The sequence below is a fragment of the Lycorma delicatula genome, chromosome 1 (genome assembly GCF_047948215.1).
Source record: "Lycorma delicatula isolate Av1 chromosome 1, ASM4794821v1, whole genome shotgun sequence".
NCBI classification, from domain to species: domain Eukaryota; kingdom Metazoa; phylum Arthropoda; class Insecta; order Hemiptera; family Fulgoridae; genus Lycorma; species Lycorma delicatula.
The window spans coordinates 212,761,525-212,784,519 of record NC_134455.1 but is presented as its reverse complement, the minus strand read 5'-3'; the positions used below and the strand labels follow the sequence as shown (position 1 = coordinate 212,784,519).

Below are 22,995 nucleotides of genomic sequence, written 5' to 3'. Positions count from 1 at the left end.
CAGGCCATGCAACTGAGCCTTCAGTCAATTAATCCAGCCTTGATGCAATTAATCCATCAGTCTGGATATTCTAAATTTAGGTGATCTCGAACTTGTAATCTGCAATGAGCCAGAGCCCCATCCAGCATGAACTACATTTTGTTGTATGTGTTTAATGGCAAATCTTTTAGTAAAAGTGGAAGATCAACTGTCAAGAAATGTAAATAATTTTCACCATTGAGCAAATGAGGTTAAAAACAGACAAAGAGATCATCCAGACTACCAGCCCATACGTTTACAGAAAACTGATACTGGTGACAGTTCTGTTAAATGGCATGAGTGTTTTCATTTGACAGCATGTTGGTGTTAAAAATAGCCAGTCTTGTAAATTTGGTTTCATCAGTAAAGAAAAATCATTCAATAAATTTGGATTAGTACATTTTCAGATAAGCCACTGGCATAGCGAAACATGGTGAATATAATCTTGAGGTAAAATATTTTGTACTCACTGATAGTGATAGGCTTGAGTTTACTGTTCTTGCAAAATCTTCCTAACTGTTTCATTACTAACATTGAACTTCTAGGCCATTTCTCTAGTACTTTTTTGGGTGATTAGATTTTCATCTAACACCCTCCTCAAATTCAGATGTATATATTGAACCTGATTTACCATATTTTTCAGGTTTTAAGCTTCCTGTGTCTCTGAGTCATGTATGAATGTATGAAAACATGTGTGAGAAGGTACTCACACAAAGATGAGATTCAATTGAGAAGATACTCAATTGGTAAAGTGTTAGCTGTCTCATCTCAAGGGTGTTGTAACGTGCAAGACCTTACATTAAATGCATATCAGCCATTTCTATGTTAGTTTAAATATGATTCACATAATCTGCCATGGTGAATAAGACATTGGTAAAAAAAATAATTAACTCCTACATTATAAATCGTAATCATGAATAGATTGATTAACACATCACTTGGTCAATAGCAAAAGACAAACTGGTTGTTAGTTTTTATTTATATTTATAACAATGGCATTAATTACATTTTTTTTTTATTCAAATTATTTTCCATTACTAATATCTATTTTAATAATATTTTTGTTATTTCAATGTTTTAATTTATTATAGTATTTTCAACATTATTAAATTATTCTAATCTATTACACGATATCATTAATAAAATTATTACAGTTGAGATTGTGTCAGATTATTTAATTTTATTCAGTAAGAAATGAAAATTGGTTTTTAATCTAGTGACTTACTTCAAGAATTTTGCCATAACTTTGTTATTTATGAACGGATTTGAATAAATTAGGTGTCATTTCTTTGTTATAAAACGCTTAACATTTGTTTATAGTGACATAACATTTAAGTAAATCAGCAGTTGCAAACAATTTAACAATTAAAAAGTTTACATGACCACCATTTTGAGATGGATTGAGAGATCAGGTTCATTTTTTTAAACTAGTAAACCTCTAGGTATCCTAGCAGTATATGAAATTTCAGCTTGATACATTTTTGAAAAATAAATTTTTATGTTTTAAGCATTTCTGGACATGTTTTTGTATAAGTTTTCTCTTTTCAATGTGGTGGTTATACCCTGAATTATTGAAACAATTTTTATAAACACCATGTATACACAGGTGTATCACAAAGTTTCATATCCTATTCTATTCATGAAAATAATGGAATAAGTTGATATAATCAAATCGTAAAATGCTTCATTTGTTAGTTATGTCTAGTAAAAGTCTGTCGGATTTCAGCTGCCCTGGTGAAATGAGGTCGTACTGAAATGTTTAGGACTTTAATTAAGTGAAATAGAAATAGTGATTTCTTATTGCTTTTGACCTGAAAAATTGAATAAAGTAGGTGCCAAATCTTTTTTTGCAAAAGTTTATGAGAAATCTGGTGTAAAACCCCCTATTTTTTTGTTTGATGCCCAATAACTTTGTTAAATGGATAGTAAGAAAAAAACTTGTGAGAATTTAATTGTGAACAGAATGGTCTAAGATAAGTTGAATAAAACAAAGAAAAGTGAGAAAATTCATATTTTATTTAGTAATAGTGCATTACTACATTTTTCAGAAAAGTACTTATTTAATGTAAACAAAAACCAAATTCTTTTTTTAAAGGTGAAAAATTGTAAAAACAAAATCTACTGTAAAAAATTGCTGTTAAAACATTAAAAAAATTGAAATTTCACAATTGTAAAATAAAAATAAATAAACATTACTTAGATAATAATTCTTTTATTAATGATAGAAATACAGTAAATTTGAAAAATTGTTATGTCAAAGTGGCAATAAAATAGTAACAGCGATCAACAATGCGCAATTCTGTATTAATGTTTAAATCATTCTGTAAGGTACATTAAGTATATTGGGTACTGTGAACTGTGCTGCCATCAACGAAGGTGTTCTGTGAATTTTAGTTTGAACGTGATCAGTTTTCCATTGAGTAATGTATTTATTTACTACAGAGAAATACACTGATATAGGTATCCATTATGGTATGTTTAATGGTTATGCTACAGCTGCTCCAGTAGAATATGAATTATGTTGTCCAAATTGCAGAATTCCAGATCCCAAAACAAGTACGACTTTTCGCACTCTTCAGGAAACAGGGTCTCTATGTAGTATTCATACGAGTTATGAATGATCTGTCCAATGACACTATTGATGAAATTATTATTGATCCAGTTCAGCAGAGTCCAGTCATCAGTACACGATGTCTTTCTAAGCGGATCAAACTATCGCATTCATTGGTGTGAAGGACAGTTAGAGTACCTCCCCCACTTCATTTGTGCCATTTCCACATTCACTTAAATCATAATTTTCTTGAGAAATAGATCGATCATGGAGGTCCACATTCCTGGCTACTAAAATCCATCTAGATTCTTGCATCTGAGAATGGAGAAAACTACTTTATATGAAACAAAAATACATTCTCATGAGGAGTTAATTATCCACATTATGGATATGGCTGAGCAATTTAAGGACAGCCCTGAAGAACTAAAAAGCATCGCTAAAGAACAAAAGCAGTACAGAAGCATGCCAAGAAATGTGTTGAAAATGGCAGGCTCATTTTTGAACATTTAGCCTATTATAAACTGGTACAAATAATACACTTTGGTCTAGTGTATTGTTTTATTCAACTTATATCACTTTGTTCAAAATTAAATTCTTTACAATTTTCCTTTGAATGTTTTATGTGTTTATTACCCATTTAACAAAGTTATACATTAAACATAAAAAATTTAATTTTTGCCCCAGTTTATTGGTTTTCACTCCAGATTTCTCATAAACTATTGCAGATATGGTTATAAGCATTCAAAGTTACAGTGACTGAAAAATCATGTTAACAATAAAGCGATGTAAAACGGGCTGTGTGAACAATTTTATGAATTTTACATTCATAATTAATGCAATAACGAACTTTAAATATTGCTATAATATTGATAATTAACAACACAACAAATTAAACGGCTCTGTCAACTGAGGTTATTTTCTAAATAAAAACTAACTTCTATTGTTGATATTTGTTACTTATTTTAAATGAAACAAATCAGCTGTAAATACTTAAAAAAATATATTACACATTTAGTTGAGTTACTCAGCTGTTACAATTTACAAATATGCAGTTTGTATAATGTTGAAACAATGCAACTTATTAACTCTTTTCACCTATTTACTTCAACATACTTGTAGTGGTAAAATTTGATGATGCTAGTAAAAATTAAGTTGTAGGCCTAGTGATTCAATTTTTTTTTTTTTTTAAGTTTTATTATTAGTTTCCTGGTTCATTTAATTACTTTTATTAAATATTAAATCTTCAAATTACAATAAGTGAAACTACAAGAATAACTGTGTTGATGATGGTATGGTGACAAGAAATCAGCCTTTATAAGAGGTGATTATTTAATAATAGATTTCCAAACAGAGAACCAATAAGTAAATGTACTGTGATCAAGACAGTAGAGCAATTTGAAGAAACCGGTTCTGTAAAAAATCATACTCGCACCGGTAGACCAAGAACTGTCATAATTGATACAGTCATTAGGTGTATTGCAGACCTTTGTTGAATATACTCATTCATTGATTTGGAAAGTTGTTGTCTAACACATCAGTTATTTTTCAGTTTAAAAATTCTTAAAACAAATAAATTTTACCCTTATAAGCTATACCTGGTGCAAGAACTTTTAGAAGAAGAAGAATAATTGACAAATCTGCTCGTGTGCCACAAGACATGACACAAGTTATAAATGAATATTTGAGGTTAACCTGCTGAGGGGAAGCATTTTGAACATTTATTATAGAATGGTATGCTTTCAAAATTTATTAATTTCATTAATGATTGAAAACATTTATTTAAAATTTTTAAATGAATATTGCAGTATTTAAAGTAATTAATATCAGTTGATATAGCCATTTAATTTGTTGTGTTATAAGTTATTGTTTATTATTATCAATATTGTGGCACTGTTTAAAGTTCATTATTGTATGCATTATGAATGTTAAATGCATAAAATTGTTCGTAAAGAGTGCATTTTACATCGTTTTATTGTTAACACGATTTTTCTGTCATTGTAACTTTGAATGCTTATAACTCGATAATGAAGGTATTACCAGTAAAAAAAATGGGTATACCATTGTTTTTCTTGTACCATTTTAAATCGAAATCATGTGTCATAATGTCCCCACCTTGCCATTTAAAAAAATTAAGTTTGATTCAAGATGGCAGACAAAAATTAAAAACCTACCATATTGGAGATTTTTTTAATTATGTAGATCCCAATTTCTTTCTACCTCCCTGATATGCAGTATAAGCTGTTTCCATATTTAAATATAATTCTGTATAAATAATATATACTAAAGTGTAGTAATGCTTTATATTTTTAGAATATTGTGTTTTTATTATGAATTTTTTTTTGTGAACTTTGTAATTGTTATAAATCTAAAACAGTCTTTCTGAGAAGAATTATTGAATCTCGCTGCTGTGAGAGTTAGCTTCACAGTTATTCACAGCGAGTTATTCACTTACAGGCAATATTTACAAGCATATTAATCCTCCTGTAATAAGAAAGGTTGTTTATTTGTTTCAGCTTACAAAATTAATAACTGATCTTTATTCATAAGTTTTGTGAGTTCTAATAAGATCAATTTATAAGATTAAGACAATTAAATAAGATTAAGATTAGGATGGTCATACCAAGATTAAGATAATCAAGAGGTACCAGAGTACATCCTAGCAACCTATCTTCACTTTTGAACAAAAATAATATAAACTTGTTGGAAATTAATTGATAGTTCTTTGAAAAAATTATGTTCTGTAATGTGTTGAACTTGCACAGTACTACAATTAGTTAAAAAATTGTTTGTAGTCTGTTGGATAATATACTTAACAGGAAGCCCTGAGTAGGGAAAAGCATGCCGCAGTGCTTGCAATTTGGACATTTTATTTCTTGTTCTGTCATTTAAAAGATTAGAAAAGTGTAAAATGATGGTATTATTAAATTTTGTCATAAATTCAAGAAACTTGGTTTTTCTGTTTCCATTTTCTTCCCATTCACACTTAACATTTTCCTGCTATTAATATTGTTTTCTTCATTCCTATGAACATCAACACAAAAACGTTATTAAAAAAATATATATATATTTTGTATTTCTTTTTCTGTTTTATAGTATTTTTCTTAACTGTTGACTGAACATCAGTCTAGATTTCAGAGAGGCATGCCTGGCTTGTAGTCAATCGGATCTTTGAGCAAAATCGATTTCTGAAAACTATTATAGGTTACTGAAATTAATGTATAAAACAATTGTAATATCAGTTTATTGGGAAGAAATGTATACACTAAGCAGAAAACTGAAAGAAGCTGATTATCTTAAAAAATAGAGTTCTTAGAACAATTTTGGGGTACTGCAGTAAAATGAGCTATATAGCTGGAGGGAAAGTAGAAATTCATGAACTTTCAACAGAAGATATGATGCTGACAATCAGGAAAAAAAACATTTAGTAGCTTTAACAAACTGGTATATTGTGGAGAAAAGAAAAAACTGTTTGTGAATTGTAAAAAGTATTGGGAGGGATCTAAAGCAAGAAATGACTGATAGGAAAACCCAAATTGAGTAAGGGGGGAGGAGTTAAGAAGGAGGATATTTTTGTTGATAGACAATGACAATATAGTGAGTAAAAGAGTTACATGGAGTTGGCTGAAATGTGGGGCAAAGAATCGAACATAGTTTGAGTATGAGGCTAGGTAAGGAAATAGTACTCATCACAAAAATAAAGCTGGTTTAGAGTAATATTTTCTTAACCCACAAGGTTGGTCTAGTGGTGAATGCGTCTTCCAAATCAGCTGATTTGGAAGTCAAGAGTTCCAGTGTTCCAAGTCCTAGTAAAGGCAGTTACTTTTATACAGACTTGAATACTAGATCATGGATACTGGTGTTCTTTGGTGGTTGGGTTTCAATTAACTGTACATCTCAGGAATGGTCGAACTGAGAATGTACAAGACTATACACTTCATTTACACTCGTAGATATCATCCGCTGAAGTAATACCTAACAGTAATTACCAGAGGCTAAATAGAAAAAAAAAGGTTTGCAATAATATGATGAACCACCTGTTAAAAAAAAACTTTTATTCCATAACAAGTCTTTGTACTTGTTTTTTATTGCACACTTATAGTTTAAATATATATTTTTTTAAAAACTCAAGAAATATGCTCAATTATTTGCTATAAAATGTTTCTTCTGTTTTTTCATTAATGGAACTTCATTTCTTTATAAATTATGTAAAAGTATGTAAAAAAAAGGGCATAGTGTTAAGTATAAAAAGGTTTTTATCAGTTCAGGTATTAAAAAAAAATCTCATTGTGTTTCAATGCATAAAAGCCTTGCAAAAAGTAAATTTATTTTCAGGCTCTTAGTTAGTTATTTTTCATTGAATAGCTTTTCTAAAAAAAAGGCAAGGATAGCGGGAGTTTGTTTTCTTCCTACTAACTGCAGGACCTGTACAAATGTTCTTTGCTGCTGTTTTTTTATTTTAGCTGGCAGGTTATTTGTTTAGTGGCAGTTATAGATTTTGTTTTATTTTATTTATGGACGGATTTGGTATTTGCGTTGCGATCCTTTAGACCAATAAAAAGTAATTGACTAGGGCTGATCAGGAGGGAGCCTAAGCGTGTATGTGCTTTGTACAACCGGCAAAGCCTTTCGGTCTAAAAGGAATTTGCCTTCCGTGGGAGCCCTAGTGTTTGGAGGAAGCTTCCAGATACGCGTCTGTCCTGGAAGGGTTTGGGGGATCGCGTGGCCACTGTCATTGTGCTGGTTCACCTGAAACAGACATAAAAAGAAGTCATGTTCTGTATTGCAAGAAAGATATAACAAACCTCATTAAGGACAATATGACAAACCTTTTTTTTCTGTTTAGCCTCCGGAACCTTGATCCGGAGGCTAAATAGGATCTCTGAATCCTGTCATGATTACTTTAGAGGATGATATGTATAGATGACCAGTATCCACGATGTTCTTTTGGTGGTTGGGTTTCAATTAACCATACATCTCAGAAATGGTCGACCTGAGTCTGTACAAGGACTGCACTTCATTTACACTTACATATCCTCTGAAGTAATCATGATGGTGGTTCCGGAGGCTAATCAGAAAAATATGACAAACCTGTCATGTTTCAACCTACCTACATATTAAATTTTCATAAAATTTAATTTTTATGAAGCGCGGAAAAATCGCTCTTAACAGTCCCGCTCGCGCGCGCAAAAATAAAAAAATAAAAACCTAATAATGTTGAAAAATATCAATTAGGATAGTATGGACTTAAATTCAGATGTTTTAAATAAAAGCTGAAAGTTAATAATTTTTTTATCATTTTGAAAAATTAAGTGTTCCATTAGTAGTTAACACTGGTCAGGTAAAATATATTACCGTTAGTAATAATAAATATTAAATTTGAATGGGATCAACATAATACCAAGTCAATGATTTTGAATAAAAGGTTTAAAAGATATTTTGTTTATATAACTGATGACTTCCACTAAATTGACCGTAGACAATAAAAAGGATCCGGACAGGTAGCAGCTGTTATCTATTTCCTGTTGAGGACACCTGCGGAGCATAATACAACAAAACCATATGTTCAGTTATTATTAAGCACTCGTTAGGACATTAAATTTTATATATATACACAACGCTTCTGGGCCTCTGGCCCTGTGCTGTAACTTGCAATTTGCATTACCGGGAACGATTTTCTGCAAGGACAATGTTCTACGTACACGTCGTCGGGGCTGTACAACGATCGGTGGCAGTTAGTCAACCTGCGTTGCTGCGAAGTGTTTCAGGGAACAGAGGCGTAGTGTGTTGCAGGAGGACCACCGTCGGCTAAATAAGGACTTTTGTTTGTGTGTCGGTGTCTCCCCTCAAGGCCTAAAGAAATAACTGTAGCTCAGAACCGGCCCCGGCCCCGATGTAACCGCGTAGGTATGCTGAGGTGGTCAGGGGCGAACATGAAACCAGCCAGCCCTCTAAGAAACATGAGGTTGCGTTTGTTAATAGGACGGAGGGCTGGACTGTGTCCAGCAGTCAGCTGAAGAAAGACCTCCAGGTTGCCCTTGGGGATGACCGGAAAGGTCTTAAAATCAGGAACATTATAGAGACAGGAAAGGGATTAGTAGCGGATGATACAGAGACCATTCAGGCAATTAGATATTCCACGGCGGTTAAGCGATTGAATGTGAAAATAGATCCGAAGAGAACGCGTAGGCCTCGTATTACAGTCTATGATATTGACCATAACCTTACCGATGAAGATGTCTTGTCCCTCATTAGGGAGCAGAACACTGATTTGGATGAAGCCGCCTTCCGGCGGGACTCCAGGTTGATCTTTAAAACGGGTAGGCGTGATACCCAGAAATATCACGGAGTCTTTGAGGTAAGTTCTGGTCTTTTTCAAATTTACATCTGCAGGTAGACTATTTATCGATCCTGCTGACTAAGAGAGTACGTGGATGTCTAAAGATATTTCCAAGTGCTGCATATATGGTCATAGGGCTAAATTTTTTAAGTTTGCCTTGGTGTGGGCCCATTGTAGCGAGGAGAGCCACAAACGTGACGATTGTTCGCATAGGTCCGAGGCTCCGGCCTGTGCTAACTGTAAGAGGTTGCACAATCATGAGCACCCAGTTGTTTGTAAGGAGTGTGGCTGTTTCGTAAGGGCCGTTTCGCTGTACTTTAATTCCTTACATGGTTAGATTCAGTGAACTAAATGCCCAGGGTGCTTATGTAGTCCAGGTTGAGTTAGGTGAAGTTGTAGAGACGGAGCCTCGCTGTTGTCCTTCTGCACCACCCGTATGTCATTAGGGGTGATCTGCCAGGCTTTTACAGCTGGAAAATGTTTTATGTAGGGCATATCTGTATGTCTGCTATTCTGTGCAGGAAGTCGCTTGATAGTGTCTTTATACAGCAGATTTCTGACGCGCATCATGTTCTGGTCAGACTTGCCATTCGCGGTCAGCACCTTACAGTTGTTAGTTCATGTTTCCAATGCAGGGATCCCACTGAGGAACACCTAGCGAGACGGGATAAGATCCTTAGTATTGTGGGTAATGATCCAATCCTTACTGGTACCGATTTTAATGCGAAGTGCTTTTCTGGCTGAGTGGGATCACTGATCATGGCGGCTGCTTAATTGAGTTTCATCGTGCAGCACAATTTTGAGGTCTTTAATGTTGCAGACCAGTTGGCCACTTTCGTCGGTACGGTTAACGGACAAAGGGCCTTTTCGGGTACAAATATTGACATCACCATTGGTAGGGACATCCATGCCAGGATTCTTGACTGGTCTGTGATCAACGACTGTTCTAGCGACCATCGGTTGATACTTTTTGACATAGCGGATGAGCTGCGCGATGGCCATGAGGGACACGTTCCTGTTTACCGGGGCCGCTTCCTGCATAGAAAGGCGGACTGGCCGAAATTCTCCTCTTTGTTGGGTTCCAGACTGGAGATTTTTTCTTAAAACCTTGACGGCCTGCCATTAGATGTCCTGGCAAAAACTTTCACTTCCGCGGTGGGCGGCGGCGACTGATGCCGCATTCTTACAGGCACTGGCAGGGAACGTATATCTGGTTGGTGGTCTCGGAATCTGACAGCAATGAAGCGGTCTGTGAATCGACTCAGAAGGGCGCAACGAGAGGGTGATCCCGATCGGGGTGCGACCCTAACTGCAAGTTACCGCAGAACGAGGGCTAGGTACTTTCATAGCACTAGATCCTCTAAGCGTAATTCCTGGCGCTCCTTCGTTTAGGAGCAAGGGAATAGAGACCCTTAATTGGTAAGGACCATGTCCTTATTTTTTGCTGAATGATTTGCTCCTGGATGACACTATGGTGGGTGAGGTTTCATACCAACGGCGTGTCAGGCGGGAAGTCGCGATTTTCGAGACCGACTTACAATCTTCTGAAATCACTGAGGGGGAAGTGCGCCAGGTGATCTGTAATATGGCACGGCACAAGGCCCCCAGATATGATTGTATCACAGTGGACCTCTTCGTCTGAGGACCAGTAGTCCTTGGTTCTCTAACTAGAATATATAATAGGTTGCTTTTCGCCGGCCACTTTCCGGCGTGTTGGAAGCGTGGAGACTTGGTGTTGTTGTTCAAAGGTGGTGACAAAGATCCTACTGTTAGTTCTTCTTACCGTCCCCACTAACGCTCTTGCCCGTGATTGGCAAGGTTTTTGAGAAGGTCCTATATTTGTGTATTAATGTTAGATTGGCCGCTGATCATTTGCTAATGGACAACCAGCATGGTTTCCGACCGGGCAAGAGCACTGAGCATGCCATACTAAAGGTGATGGATATAGCTTCCTCTAGTCCATGTAAATATGTATTAGGGATTTTTCTGGACATATCCGGGGCATTTAACAACTTATGGTGGTCCTCCGCCCTGTTTCAGATGCAGAAGCGTAAGTGTACACGAAATGAACAAAAAGAGCTCTCAAGTTATTTCAGCCATCGGACCGTTTCCTTGCGTGATGGCGGCTTGGAGGTTCGTAAGACCTTAACTAAAGGATGCCTTCAGGGCAGTGTTCTGAGCCCTTCTTTGGATCATAGAATTTGATTCGATGTTGCGCTTAGGGTTGTCATGTGGTTATCGTGTCGTCGATTATGCTGACGACGCGCTGCTACTGTCTGAAGGGGATTCATGTAACGAGGTAAAGTTCCGACCTGCTCGTGCTTGTGAGACACTCCGTCTATGGAGTCTCCAACAAAAGATGATTTTCAGCTCAGACAAAAACAACAATGATATTGCTTAAGGACCGATTGGCTGCTTCCCGACGAATCCGGGTTCAGATGGCTGGTCTCTCCATTCGGTACGTTACGATTTAAAGATATCTGGATGTTATACTTGATGAGAATTTTCGGTTGAAGGCACATCTACGGTATGTAGAAAAAAGACCGCTGATGCTTTTTATGGAATCCGTAGAGTCATTCATCCCGATTGGGGGTTGAATAGTGTCTGATTTAGGTGCAATTGAATGGGTCTCCCCCAATCGGTATATCGCACAGTTTCTGTCCGGGCATGGTGCCTTTCGGGTGAATTTGGCAAGGTTTCGTTTGGTGGATTAGAGTCATTGCCCAATCAGTTGCTGGAGGCCGACGTTTTGACAAGAAACGGACTGAAGGCTCAGTTGCTGGCCGAGCGCAGGCCGCAGATATTGGTATACGATATGCCAAGGGCGACAAGGGTGGAGGAATCCGAAATCTTCAGGTTCGTGCATGGACAAAATCCTACATTAGATATGTCCGTCGAGGATTTCCTTCGCGAAACCAAGGTGGTCAGGCTGATGGGGAGGAAGGAAGCTCCAAAGAGTCAAGAGTCACTGGGTGTTGATGACCTCGCCAATGATCCGGCAAATTTTGGTGGCCGGTGGACGTCTGTTTTTCGGTTGGACCTCATGTAGGGCTGACGACCATATAGAGGTCAGCCGATTCTACAAGTGTCAGGGCTTTGATCACACCTCTCTCCGCTGCAGTCGGAGATGTGTGGTCACTGTGCTCTTCCGGGGCACAGGGCAGCTAATTGCCCTGACAAGTCTGCGCCTGTCAAGTGTGCCGCCTGTATATGTGAAAGGCGTCGCCTGTGAAAAGCAACGATGCTGGACACCGGGTCGGACTTGGGCAATGCAGGGCGTATGATATTGCACGGACGAGAGCTGTAAAAATCACAGCTTATGGCGACGCCTGAATTGGTGGAAGCTTTGAGGACTGACTCCACCATGTTGAACGCTTGCGCTTGGGGCAGTTGAATCTGCATCATGCCCCAGGGGCCACGAGTGAAGTCATGAGGCTCCTTGTGGAATATAACCTCGAGGTGCTCTTGGTTTAGAAACCGTACGCGGTCAGGGCAAGGTAATTGGCTTTCACGGGGTGGATGTTATCCATTCTCATGAGAAACGGCTGCTCTCCGCGGTCGTGGTTGGTCAGATTCATTGGGTGTCTTTTGGATCCCCAGTGGTCGGATAAGCAACTCACCATCGTGCGACTCACGAGGGGTACGCTCGATGTCGTACTAGTGTCGGGATACTTCCAGCTTGGATGGAGTATCGATGATTTGCTGGCGAAGTTGGACAGGATTCTGGACGGTCTTCCGGGCACCAGAGAGCTGGTTGCTCCGGACGCTGATGCCAAGTCTCCCGCTTGGGGCTCTCCGCTCACTGATCCCAGAGGCGCTGGTGTCGAACAGTTCGTGGAAGCCAGGAACGTCTACTTGATTAATGATGCAGAACATCCGCCAACTTTCTCTTCCGAAGAAGCAGAAAGGTACAGTAACGTCACTTTGGTGACGGGTGACTTGTTGCAAAGTACAAGTAATTGGACTATCTGACCCGAGGCCATTGTGGCCGATTATAGGTTTATAACCTATGAGATGGCTTACGGTAGCGGTCTAAGAGCCCCAGATTCAGGTCGCTATAACTTAAGAGGTCTGGATCATCACAGGCTGCAGCGCGAGTGTACAGCTGCTTTGCAGGGGTTGGAATGGCGCATGGAGCACAGAGAGGAGATGGAAATCAATTCCACCTCCTCTCTATGCTCCCAGCCGAATTGTTCAAGCCTGAACAATTCGGCCGGGCCATCAAGACTGGCTGCGATAGGATCCTACGCAGCTTCGGCCAATGGACGGACCCTTAGGTAGAGCCCAGTCCGCTGATCGGGGAGTGCCTGGAGCCGTCATGACCACTGCCTCCGGGAAGCCGTCTGTTAAACGTAGGCGGAAACCCGGGAAAAAGTGGTGATACTCTGACTTAAGCGTGCTGGGCGCAAGAGTTAGGTCCGCTAGGAGAAGATACTAGCGTCGTCCCCTAACGGGGATTATCATTGATGACGTGCGCACTGAGCTTCTGCGGATCTACCGGCGCGCCTGAGTAATGTATGTTCATGCCACTAATGAGTATGTTCATGCCATTAAGGAAGCCAGATTCAAAATATGGCAAGACACCACGCGCGAGTTGCAGCGCAGCTCCTGGCAGCTCGCAAAATCATGTTACAGGCCAAAACCATTATTACACGTGCTGTCCAGTGTTCGATGCGGGTTTGGTGGTCGTGACCACAATTTAACATCTGCGGCGACTTACAAGGAGTTCCTGGATACTGTGTTTCCAGATGCTGCGGAGGATGAAGCAAAAGTTGGTGTTAGGGCGGGTGCTACGCCATTCCCTGGCGTACGGCCTGTGGATCCCGTAGTTACAGACCGAGTGGTTTCTCGAATGGAACTGAAAAAGGCACCGGGGATTGAGAAACTTGACCCGGATATATTCTACCATTTGCTGCCTGTCATAAGAGACCCGCTTGGCAGGCTGTTCACAGGGTCTCGTAGCTGGAGCTGTTTCTCGACTTGTTGGAAGGTGGCTTTGGTGAGAGTGCTCTTAAAACCAGGAAAGGATCTTAGTGAGGTCGGCAGTTATCGATTCATCTTGCCGGTAATATGCAAGTTGCTTGAAAGGCTGGTTGTAGAATGGTTCCGGGAAAGCATTGAGGTGAACTGTTTTCTAAATCGAGGCCAGTATGACGAAAAGGGGGGGTTGAAGAGCCTTGCGATGGAAGCATGACAGTTGGAATGGGACATCACGACTAAGGGAAGATCCCTGTACAAGTTTATACGTAATGTGGGTGTGATGGTATGCCTCGAGTTCGTTTTTAAGGGCAACGGGTGCCCAGGTGCTTATCAACCATGTTAATTAGAACCAATATCTGTCTCGGTTCCGCCTGGCAGCTGATAAGCTGTGCGTCAGCGGGGAAGGTCCAGTCAAATGAGGACGTGATATTTGACTGCCCTGCTCTTGGGGGGAGCCAGAGACCGGGCCACCCTGGAACTTAGTGTTCAAGGGGATTGGTCACTCAAAGCGGCAAGTCAATGGGGCGAGAGCCGCATTGTCGGACCGTGTAGGAGTTCCTTGATGCGATTGATATGTTCAACCGACATTAGTTGTTTACTTAAGGGAAAGTCTCCTACGGCAGTACTGTCAGAAACTAACCTAGAGATATATGACTGACCACCAGCCAATTAAGGCTCCAAGAGCTTTAATATGGTGGACAGGTACTTTCTGGCATTCAGCAACCTAGGCATGGCAGCGAATTGCTGTCTAGACGAAGTAAATCTTAATTTATGGATGTCATATATATTTTTAGTAGTTGACGGTGTGCACCTACCCATTTTAGTAAATATATGACAATGAGTGGTTGGGAAATATAAGCCGGTTGTGTAAGGCACCAAGCTTAGTCCGCTCACACTGTTGGGTAAGCTGTAGGAGCTATTTAGGACACTGGTCGCTAAACTGTTTCGAGGCTCACTAGCTGTTTGTGGCATAGACATTCCGGTCTTATGCTTTAGGGCGACCGAATAGGGTGTTGGCGGGAGAAATGGCCAATCAAACCAAAATATATATATACAATTGCAGGATATTATAATGTGTAGATTAAATTAATATTAGTTCAAGTATTTATTTTAGTTTATTTTACATTTAATTTGAATAAAATACGACACAACTAAATGTTTAATTATTTGTTAAGCACTAGTTAGGGTGTTATATTATATTTTCTCTTTCTACAATATTGTATGCTACTGGAATGGAATAAATAAAATTGATTTAATTTTGGTAAGAAAAACCATATGACCACCAGACATGAACTGTAACAACTTTACGCGTAATATGAAACTTCACACCGATATTTCTTTTTAATGACTTTTTTTTAAATGTCCACAATCATATTTGGGAGTTCCATTTGATTCACCTGATGTAAAGGCTCCTTGCCTGGTTTATCATACACAAACCGAAGAGGTCTTCGATCCTGCATTGAAGATGTTAGAGTGTTGATGCGTGCACATGAACCGCTAATAATGTGCTTCCAAGAAGCGCATTTACTACATCAAGATGCGATAACACTCAGAGGCTATGTCTGTGTGAGATACGACTGTCTTGTAGGTAGTAGGGAAAGTGGTGGTGTTGCTATTTTCATGCGGAATGAGGTGTCGTCTACAAGGCTACAACTGACTACCCTCATTCCCGCTGTAGCTGTAAAAGTCACAGTTCCCTTTAAATTGCATATCTGCAATTTGTATCTCTCGCCGTACCCTGAGGTCAATGCACAAGAAATATCAAATCTCTTCACACAAATCCCGTCACCTTCGTTAATAGTAGGAGACTTCAATGCCCACCTGGGGATCATCTTTCTGCTCCTCTCGAGGAAATATGATAAACAGAGTGAGACAAGATTTGGACCTTTGTCTACTGAATGGGTCATACACATTTATGTCTTTATCTTGCGGTACACTGTCAAACATCGACCTCTCCATATGCTCATCGAGTTACTCCCTCGTTTTAATTGGTCTGTTTGTGATGACTTTTACACCAGTGATCACAAGCCAATTATTATAAACACTGGTGTCGACCACGACGTGGAAAAAAGGCCACGTAAATGGACTGTTGAAAAGGCGAATTGGAACGGTTATCATAAATCCTTCCCATCACAGTTTGACGACGGCGCAGACGTCCTTGATCAACTTTCCTCTTTTACATCCATGATACTTGAGAATGGTAATAGATATATTCTACAAACATCCGGTAAACCTAGACGTCCTTCCGTTCCTTGGTGGAATGATGATTGCAGAAACACCATTAGGAATCGACGTCAGGCACTATGGAAATTTAACCGCAACAACTGAATTTCTAAATTTATACCATAGAACTAGAGCGGTATGTCATCGAGTATTCTTGGATGCTAAAGAAAGTCTTGAACGAAATACGTTAACAGTATGTCACACACTACACCTATGTCTACTGTGTGGAAAAAGATCCGTACAATCTGCAGATCACCAAAACAATCCATTCTCGGACTCATTCATGAAGGAGAACTCCTTACATCACCTACTACTGTGGCAAATATTTTGGTAGATTATTTCTGTTCAGTGTCCTGTACCTTATCATACAATAATGAATTTCAAAGGTACAAATTGCAGATGGAAGCAGTATCATTAAAGGTTGGTGATTCGGTCGATGAATTAAACACCTCATTTTCATTCAACGAGTTGTCACACGCACTTAAGAACTCATATGACACCTCGCCTGGACCTGACAACATTCGTCTCAGTATGCTATCACACCTTCCCAATTTGGCGCTACAACACCTTTTATGTATTTATAATAGACTATTCTCTTCGCAAGTGTTCCCTTCGGTCTGGTCAGAATCCATTGTCATACCAATACTAACCTGGTAAAGACAAAGCAAACCCCTCAAGCACTGCCCTATCTCTTTAACAAGCTTTTTATGTAAAGTGATGGAAAGAATGGCACAGTGGCATGGCTTGGTAGTGGCATGGGTCATCATTTCCCCTTCAACCATTCAGTTAGAATTACTGTGCACAATATTGCAAATAATATGAGGCACCCAGATTAGATTTTATTAGGCACTTGGGATCAAGATTGAGCATCTTGATCCCAAGTGCTCAATCAAAATAAAATTTAAAAGCTAGCTGTTTTTATCAGTTTAAAAATAGTCTTTCTTTGAAATTTAGGCATAAATTTACCACAGACGTAACAGAATTTGTCTGGATGATTTGAACATCCACTAACCTTTGGAGAAGCCATGTTGTTGCAAATAGAAATGAGAAAAATCACTTTTGTATTATAAGGAATTGATGAAAATTCAGCAAAACACTGAGACATCATATGATGACATCATACAGACATACAGACATGTTTGTATGTGTCTACTTCTCATTATACAGTGTATATATTTTTTATTTATTTAGTATGTATGCATATTGTTTAAAAGTAAAAATACAAAAACTATTCTTAATTGTTACCACTAGTTCATCAAAATGAGTTTATATAAAAAAAAAATTTCCAAATTTACGATTTACATAAAACTTTTACATCGTAATACAATTTAAATAGCATATTTGAAATTGACACCAAAATTATAGTGAGAAAAGTTGTGTAACATGTTAGATACAAATTTTGTGTTGACTAGTGTAATCAGGGTAATTAAAATGTCCATGAATATTGTTCATTATGGTATTATTAAAAAAAAAGTTGATTTTTAAAAACATTGCAAAAAGAGGATAAATCTTTAAATCTGTAGATCTTCATTCACTACGACCGTTTTGGCTTTCTAGTATTAAATAAATTTATGAATACTTATTCTTTCTTAATAGTTCAAACAAAGTTAGCAAAAATTATAAGACTCTTTTTCTTGGTAAAAAAGTATATTTTTAGCCAATATTAATTACAATAATTTAATTATAAATCTTTAACTATAATACAAAACAATTAAAACAAGTGCAAATGAAAAAAAAGGTAATTTTTTACCATTTTAAACTATAACTAAGCTCCTTTAAAGTGATTGCAGTCTCAAAAATGTGGTCCCAAAAACTGCTACTGATCCCAAAACCTGTAAAAAGTTGATTTTATAAATGTTGTGTAACAATACATCATATAACAATATAACAATCAATAATGTAACAGCCAGATTAAAAACAACTGACTGTCACAGGCTGAATTCAGTTTTGTTATATAATGATTTTTTTATTGCATATACTTAAACCTTATTCAACCACTGCTGATTTATTTTGATAACTTCAATTCTTAATACCTATAATAAAAAAAGCCTCTCTTGAAAAGTAAATTTTTATTTCAGTTCTGTAGGTTTTTAATTTAAAATGTTATATTTATATCTCATATGTAACAATATATGAGCTATAAATTAGTAAGTACAAATATATAAAGTCTGCTGTCTGACAATAGCTACTGTTCATACAGAAAAGATTACTTTTAAAATTATTTTTTTAAGTTCTACAGTGGTAAGTATTAAAAAATAACTTTGTAACTGGCAATATTCTATTTCATTAATGAAAAGTGATGTTCAATCTATTCCCATAATTGAACTAAGAATAGATTATTTCATCTGTTAGTTTTATATATCAATTTTTATTGAAATTATGGGGGAAAAATTTAGCTTTCTGTTTTCATATGTAAATTTTATTAGAAACCTAAACAGTAACACTAATACAGGTTATGAAGTTAGCTCAATAAATTTGTGCATTGAATCCATTTACTAAACTTTGATAAATTTGTCATTTAAAAAATAAATGGCATGATTTTCACTGTTGATTGTTATAACCAATATCACCATACAGTTTTTTGTAAAGAAATTAAAATATACTGACTTTCTAAATGCAAGGAACTTTGCTTCGCAGTTGATCTTTTTGAACATTATTCACCAACTTCTTGAATGTTATTTGCAAGTGTTATTGAGTGTCATTTACAAGTAACCCTTTAATATCTAATCAAATGCTATAATTGATATTTGTTATGTTCATTTAATTTTTTTTTTTTTGTTTTATTTACTAGAATGTGTATAAATTTCATAATGTGTAAGTCTTTAGGATACCTTTCAGAACACGCATACATTTAGATACAGTTTAAAGAAACCAAAATTTCAAGACTTCTCAGATTAAAAAATTTACAATCATTTTAAATTTTATTTAAAAAGACAAATTGAAAAAATACAACATACATATACCATTTAATACATAAGATGTTTTTTAACCATTTCAAGATGGTTGTAGTTAACATGGCTGAGGAACATACTAAATAATGGTTGTTAAAAAATATCAGTACAAATTCTTCATACCTTTAGAATTTTATTTATTTATTTTTTTTAAATCTTTAATAATGTTTTATTGTGATTAATTTCATGAACTTTATGTTTGCGCTTATCACTGAATCATAGAATTCTTTACTTGGAATGAAGCCAATCCAGCCCTTCTTTCATATTTTACTTATTTTCAAGTTTTGGAAATCCACCAGCAAAGCTTCATTGAATGAAACAAATAGTTAAAAATCACAAAGCAATAAGTGCAAACTACACACTGATGTGTAGAGAATCTCTTATCTTGGTTTTATTAATATTTGCTGTGTCAGATGAATGATGTGGTGCAAGCATTGTCATGCAATTTATCACACATTTAGATCTCCGCCTTTCTCATTTGTTTTGAATCATTGCTCTCCAAATCTTTGGTAATAATAAAAAATAATAATTAGAGTATGAGTATCCCAGTACTTAATGAGGATTTTACTTGAATTTTTGATTGAAATTTTCTCCCAGTTGTAACTCTGGTGGAGGGGATTACATTCTTCACCTTCAAACTTCACCTTTTTAATTATAATCAATGTAGTGTATTCAAATGTCATCATAGATAACAACTTAGTTAGAAATTCATAATTTCTTAGATAATAGCATTGTTTCAGAACTTAACAGATTCAAATCTTTCTAAAGTATGAGTCAATTCACATGACTGAAAATAGGTTATACTCATGTTCTATAGTCACATGTTTTTCAAAAGAACAAATTTTTTACAACATAATGAGTTATAACATCACTTATATTTGGAGCATTGGCTGTTTCTTCAACATACACTTGCCTGTTGTACTTGGTTTATTCATATTTAGAGAATATTTCAATTACGTTTCAAGATCATTCTTGATCTTGATCTTGATCTTCTACTTAAAAATAACCTTCTTTGAAGCTTTCTATTCACTAATAAAAAGTTCTTAGATTCATATATCACTTTTCATAATCTCTTCTTATGTATATTTATGTTATGTGATGTTAAAACTTCCTCCTTCTAGTAATAAAATTTGTAACTGTACCATACTGCACATCAGCAGAACTCTACTCTAGGCATGCAGAGATTATTTATTAAAGAAATGCCTATCAAACAATAATAAATAGTTTATTTTCTCTTCATTTTTAATGATGCTAATATTGCCAAATTAAAATATGAAATTCTCTCTACAATTATTGATTAGCCAGTTTGTTTTTAATTACCAAATGGCCCTCAGAAAAATTATTAAGTTTAAATAACTGTTATACACTATTAGTGGAGCATTCAAATAAGCTGAGGAAGAGATTGTGGTAGAATTTGTTTTATGCAAAAGATTATTTAGTTATAGTATACAAATCTTTAATATAATAAATATACTGTATTAGCTATCAATAACCTTAATAAAATCTGATTTCATTAAAAAATACTACTTACTTAAAATACTACTCAAAAGTTCAGTCAGAATAGAAATGTTATACTAAAACTATATTTCTTTGAAAGTTGCAGATTATGATCTGACTTCTTTTTTAAATCAACAATACTTGGGGACATAAAATAATATCTCTCAGGACTTGAATGTAAATTAACTGACATATGTACAGTAAACAGTCATCATAATATAATATACTGCTATAACAGGAACAAAAAAATTGTTTCTGATTTAGTTTTAATGGTATAATTGTGAAAGTTGTCATTTTTGCCTTACACATTTGCTTTAAGCATTACTGAAGTTATTCTTTAACTACAAACAGATATTCATTCTAAACCTCAATAAAGAAGGTTAGAAGGAAGCCGTATTACAATTTTATATCAGGACCAAATTTACTAGAACAATTGCTCTCTTTTTTATAGTTCAAGGTTAACAGGATGAATTCTAATCACTTTATTGTTTCAGTTATTGAAACAGCTTTCTTTGAATTTTAAATTATTGTAATTAATTCATAAAAGGGTTAAACAGGATACATGTTTCATGCTTTCTGAGAACTGTGATTTGACCTTGCCACACTAGAAGGTTAAACACTACCATTCCAGTCTTACATGTATTGCACAGTCTATGCTCCACTGAATCAGCAACTTTTTAGGTAAATAATTTTTTTTTATATTGATGGTTGCTACACATATTTCATTGACTTAATATCTCTAAAAGTTATAATTTTAAAATATTGACAGCCACACTTATCCTTAAATATTAGAATAAACTTGCCTTTAGATCCTTAAGAGAGTAAATACTTTCTTAAAGCACTAATAATACATAATTTTAGACCAAAAAATTGTTCAGGAACTTATCTGTTTCAAGTACAGGTCTCCCATCATAAGTTGATAATTGGGTAGGGTTAAAATAAAACCTTTGCATGGGGAGGGAGGGTAGAACCCTCTATAGTTAATAGGGGGTAGAGCATTATATAGTTTTTAAAAAAAATTGTTTTATGAACATATAAACTAATTGTTACATTGTTGTCATTGTCTTATTATTTATAGATTCATTTACAATTATTTTTATATTAGTCATTCATATTATCCTAAATAGTAGTCCAAACAAATATCTATACTCAGAATAGAATTATATTAAAAAAGAATCACTAATAAATAAATAATTTAATTTATTATGAATCATGTACCGGATGAATCATGGTTCTGTTAGTTGAAACCAAACTGCAGGTTTACAAAAACAATTTTTGCACTAATTTAAGTGATTCTTTAGTGCCTTTTTATTGTTCATTTAGTTATTATTTTTGGTGTACATTTTTTAAAGGCATTTTTCATAGTTTCATGTAGTTACAGTGTTAGCATATTCCCACTGGATAAATCTGGTACATTTTAAAAAAAGTAATAAAATAAAAAAAAAAATTGCATGGACAAAACAATGTGCTAACATTACTGGAAAGGAAGGAATGCTCAATAAAAATGATAAATTAAACTATGATTTCCTTATTCCATTGCAGCAAGTTCAGCTTTGTTATAGTAGTGCTATCATTATATTAGTCAATGCAATAACACTTAAAGAAGTAAGCTAAGACACATTTTCTGATAAAGAGGAGTAGTTAAGTTTGAATACCCTGGATAAAAGCCGCAAGTCAGAGAAATTTCTATTAATGTCTCTTGATAATTTTAATTCATCAGTTATTAGAAGACTGTATTCAATTTTGCTTGCGTGAGAAAACAGAACCAATTTTAAAAAAAGTTATGAAATAAACTTAAATATGATGAAGGGTGACAAGGGAAAGAAACAGTTTTAAGGACCACATACAACAATTGAGGATTTCAATAAGTGACAGCAACTAATAATAGAAAGTGGTTGCTTGAAATAGAAGCTGTTGTTATGAAAAGAATTTTTTACTTAATAGCTGTGAAAATATTTTGAGAAATTAGTCTTAATATCTGTATGGATGAACGCACATTGTATCTTCATATTCAACCTAAAAATCGTGAAATTTTTCTCATTAGGAAACAATGACGGAATCTACCCAACAAATTTCCAAAAGGGAAAAAGATTGTTTTAATTTTGGATTACTGGATGTACTTCCAATTTTTTTTTTAGAAAATATTAATTGGCTGTGTGCTCTTACAAATGAATTGTAAATCTATCATACATCCAATTGACCAAGACATTATAATGAAAACTTATCAATTTGTTTTTAAAAAAATAATTATTGACAATGATGAAGGATATTTAGTGATATTGCAAAGATCATGAGTTTGGTTTCTTTGCATGTGACTACGAAAGCTGGCAATAATGTTTCTGAAAAATGCATTTTAAACTATTTAAGAGACTGGAAAAATTTGTTTCACAAAATACTGAACAAACAATTGAACATGAAAGGCCTGCAGGTGTAATGGT

At 35.7% G+C, this 22,995-nt stretch overlaps 1 protein-coding gene across 5 annotated transcripts in view; it reads right to left on the bottom strand.

Annotated features, from left to right (window-relative positions):
• Positions 1 to 6,787: 6,787 nt before the first annotated feature.
• The window catches only part of Fa2h (Fatty acid 2-hydroxylase), a 159,452-nt gene continuing 143,244 nt past the window's right edge, over positions 6,788 to 22,995 (bottom strand). For 4 of the 5 annotated variants that reach the window (XM_075371609.1, XM_075371634.1, XM_075371641.1 and 1 more), the window contains exon 8: positions 17,738 to 17,941. In XM_075371609.1, the coding sequence (XP_075227724.1) occupies positions 17,856 to 17,941 (86 nt within the window). In that variant the 3' untranslated portion in view covers positions 17,738 to 17,855. Of the gene's footprint in view, positions 7,316 to 17,737; positions 17,942 to 22,995 lie in introns of those variants that run through there. The other variant, XM_075371617.1, reaches the window with a different exon arrangement.